Source organism: Penaeus vannamei, chromosome 28 (genome assembly GCF_042767895.1).
Source record: "Penaeus vannamei isolate JL-2024 chromosome 28, ASM4276789v1, whole genome shotgun sequence".
NCBI classification, from domain to species: Eukaryota; Metazoa; Arthropoda; class Malacostraca; order Decapoda; family Penaeidae; genus Penaeus; species Penaeus vannamei.
In genome coordinates this window covers 21,690,382-21,692,881 of record NC_091576.1, presented here as the reverse complement: position 1 = coordinate 21,692,881, position 2,500 = coordinate 21,690,382, and the positions used below count along the sequence as shown (strand labels likewise).

Below are 2,500 nucleotides of genomic sequence, written 5' to 3'. Positions count from 1 at the left end.
GAAGGAAGGAGGAGAGGAAGTAAGAGGAAGGAGTAGGAAGATAGTGAGATGAAGGGGCAAGGTTAGAAAAGGATGAAGGCAAACAAGGAGAGAAAAAAAATAATTAGTATAACATGGAACACAAGAGAAAAGTATAACACATTCGTTTCAAAAAAAAAGTTTAGCAGTACCACTAACGAGTTCCCTCTCTATTTCCGTCCCTTGTCATCCCATCCCACCCTCCCCACCCCCATCCCCATCCCCAACCTCCCCCCATCCCCAAACCGCAACATAGGCCCATACTCACGGCTCGTCTTCCAGCGGGTCCTGGAAGGGATCTGTCTGGGTGACCCGGTGGTAGCCCGGGACATTCTGGTCGATGATCTCCAGCAGGTTGCTTCCATCTGTGCCCACCGCCAAATCCTGCGGTCGAATGGGGGGGGGGGCATGAGAGAGGCGGAGGGGTGAAGGGGTGAGGGGGTGAGGGGGTGCGGGTGGGCATAGGAGAGGCGGGAGGGTGACAAGGGGGAGGGGGTGAAGAGGAGAGAAGGGAGAGGGGAACGAAGATAGGTGGGGAAAGAGGAAAGGGAAAAAGAAGAAAGAGGGAAAGGAGAAAGAGGAAAGAAAGAAGGGAGAAAGAGGAAAGAAGGAAGAGAAAAAAAGGAAAGAAGGAAGAGAAAAAAGGAAAGAAGGAAGGGAAAAAGAGGAAAGAAGAAAGGGAGAAGAGGAAAGAAAGGAGAAAATGCAAAGAAAAAAAGAAGGCAAACAGAAAGGAGAAAAAGTTGCAAGAGTAAAAAGTAAACGTGAAAAAGGGAGAAGCAAGAGAAGAATGGGGAAGAGGGACAAGGGAGGAGGAGGGGGAAAGCACCCAGGGAAATGCAAAGGGGTGGAAGTAAGCAAGGAAGGGGAGGGGAAGAAAAAGAATCCGTTAATATGCCATTATCTTTCACGGGATGATAAAACAAACAAATAAATAAAGAAGTCTGCTTTTACTTGTATGTAAGCATGAACGAACTAATAAAATAAAAAGTCAACACACAAAAAATGCCAACACGCAAAAAAAAAAAAACGAAAATGGTAGTATGTTACCAGTCTATTAAAAAACACATCGGTCAATACACCAAAAGGGGAATCCCCTGTGAAAATACGTCACGCAATTAATAAGAATTACAAAACAACAACAACAACAATGACAACAACAATAACAACAATAATATAAGAAAATAAATAAAAGAACAGTCATAACAGTAACAACAACAACAACAACATGTCTGTCTGTCTGTCTGTCTGTCTGTCTGTCTGTCTGTCTGTCTGTCTGTCTGTCTGTCTGTCTGTCTGTCTGTCTGTCTGTCTGTCTGTCTGTCTGTCTGTCTGTCTGTCTGTCTGTCTGTCTGTCACTCATTCACTCCCTCAATCTCTCTATCTCACTCTCTACTCATTCACTCTCTCACTCTCTCATTCACACACTCACTGCCGGACATATCGACCTTATGACGAGGGAATTTCCGAAACGAGACACTGCACTTGCATTCCCAGACATCTGATCTCATTCCGGTGCGCTTCCCTCACGCGACTGCACATGAGATGAGAGAGAGCGAGGAAAAAGAAATGGTAAAGGATTGGGTATGAGGAAAAGTGGAAGGCCGGCGAGGCTGAAAAGGCAGGTAAAGAGGGACATGAGAAAGGGAGATGGAGGGAGGAGGGGAGGAGGGGAGGAGGGGAGGAGGGGAGGGGGAGGGGAGAGGGAGAGGGAAAGGGAGAGGGAGAGGGAGAGGGGGAGTGGGAGGGGGAGGGGGAGAGGGAGAGGAGGAGAGGGAGAGGCAGAGACAGACAGACAGAGACAAATAATCAGACAGACAGACACACAGACAGAAAGACAGACAGACAGAGGCAGACTACATAAAGTTTTTTCAACACAGATCAACTCACTCACCATAATCTCCTAAAGTTCTAAACCAATCTAATTTTTTTTCAAGCCACGAGAAGGATCATCTAGATTTGGCAGCCTCACACACAAAGCAACATCTACACCATTTCCATCACTACTAATCTACACAAAAATCCAATAATCAAAACAAGACTAATAATAAAAAAAAGATAGTCAAAATAGTTGTTACATCAGGCAGAAATGAAAACAATAACAAAGCACTACAAACATTCAGCAAACTGTTATCCCCTATTGATAGATTCGCAATAGACTTTGCAGGACTGTCATGAATATTATACAAATCCTTTAGAAGCAAATCACCTCTAAGCAATCCGGAATTTAGTGTGAATCCCACAGATAAATCCCTGGCCACACAGAGCATTTCCAACTTCCTAGCATTCTGATCACAGTTGGACCATTCTTGATATAATGAAAGAGAGGAAATGAGTATCCATACTTTTTTCCTGCATCTAAACTTCTAGGGTGGCACCTGTAGGATTATTGTACCTGGCAAGCAATAAACCTCTGGCCCTGTGCCCGGTTCTCCACTCCCATGATTGCATCCACGCACGTTTCCCTGACTATGCAACATCT

General features: G+C 45.1%; 1 protein-coding gene across 5 annotated transcripts in view; it reads right to left on the bottom strand.

Moving 5' to 3' along the window:
• LOC113804519 (serine/arginine repetitive matrix protein 2) overlaps nt 1-2,500 on the bottom strand; it is a 32,279-nt gene that overhangs the window by 20,979 nt on the left and 8,800 nt on the right. For all 5 annotated transcript variants that reach the window (XM_027355415.2, XM_027355412.2, XM_027355413.2 and 2 more), the window contains one exon: nt 287-402. In XM_027355415.2, coding sequence (XP_027211216.2) covers nt 287-402 — 116 coding nt within the window. The remainder of the gene's footprint in view (nt 1-286; nt 403-2,500) is intronic.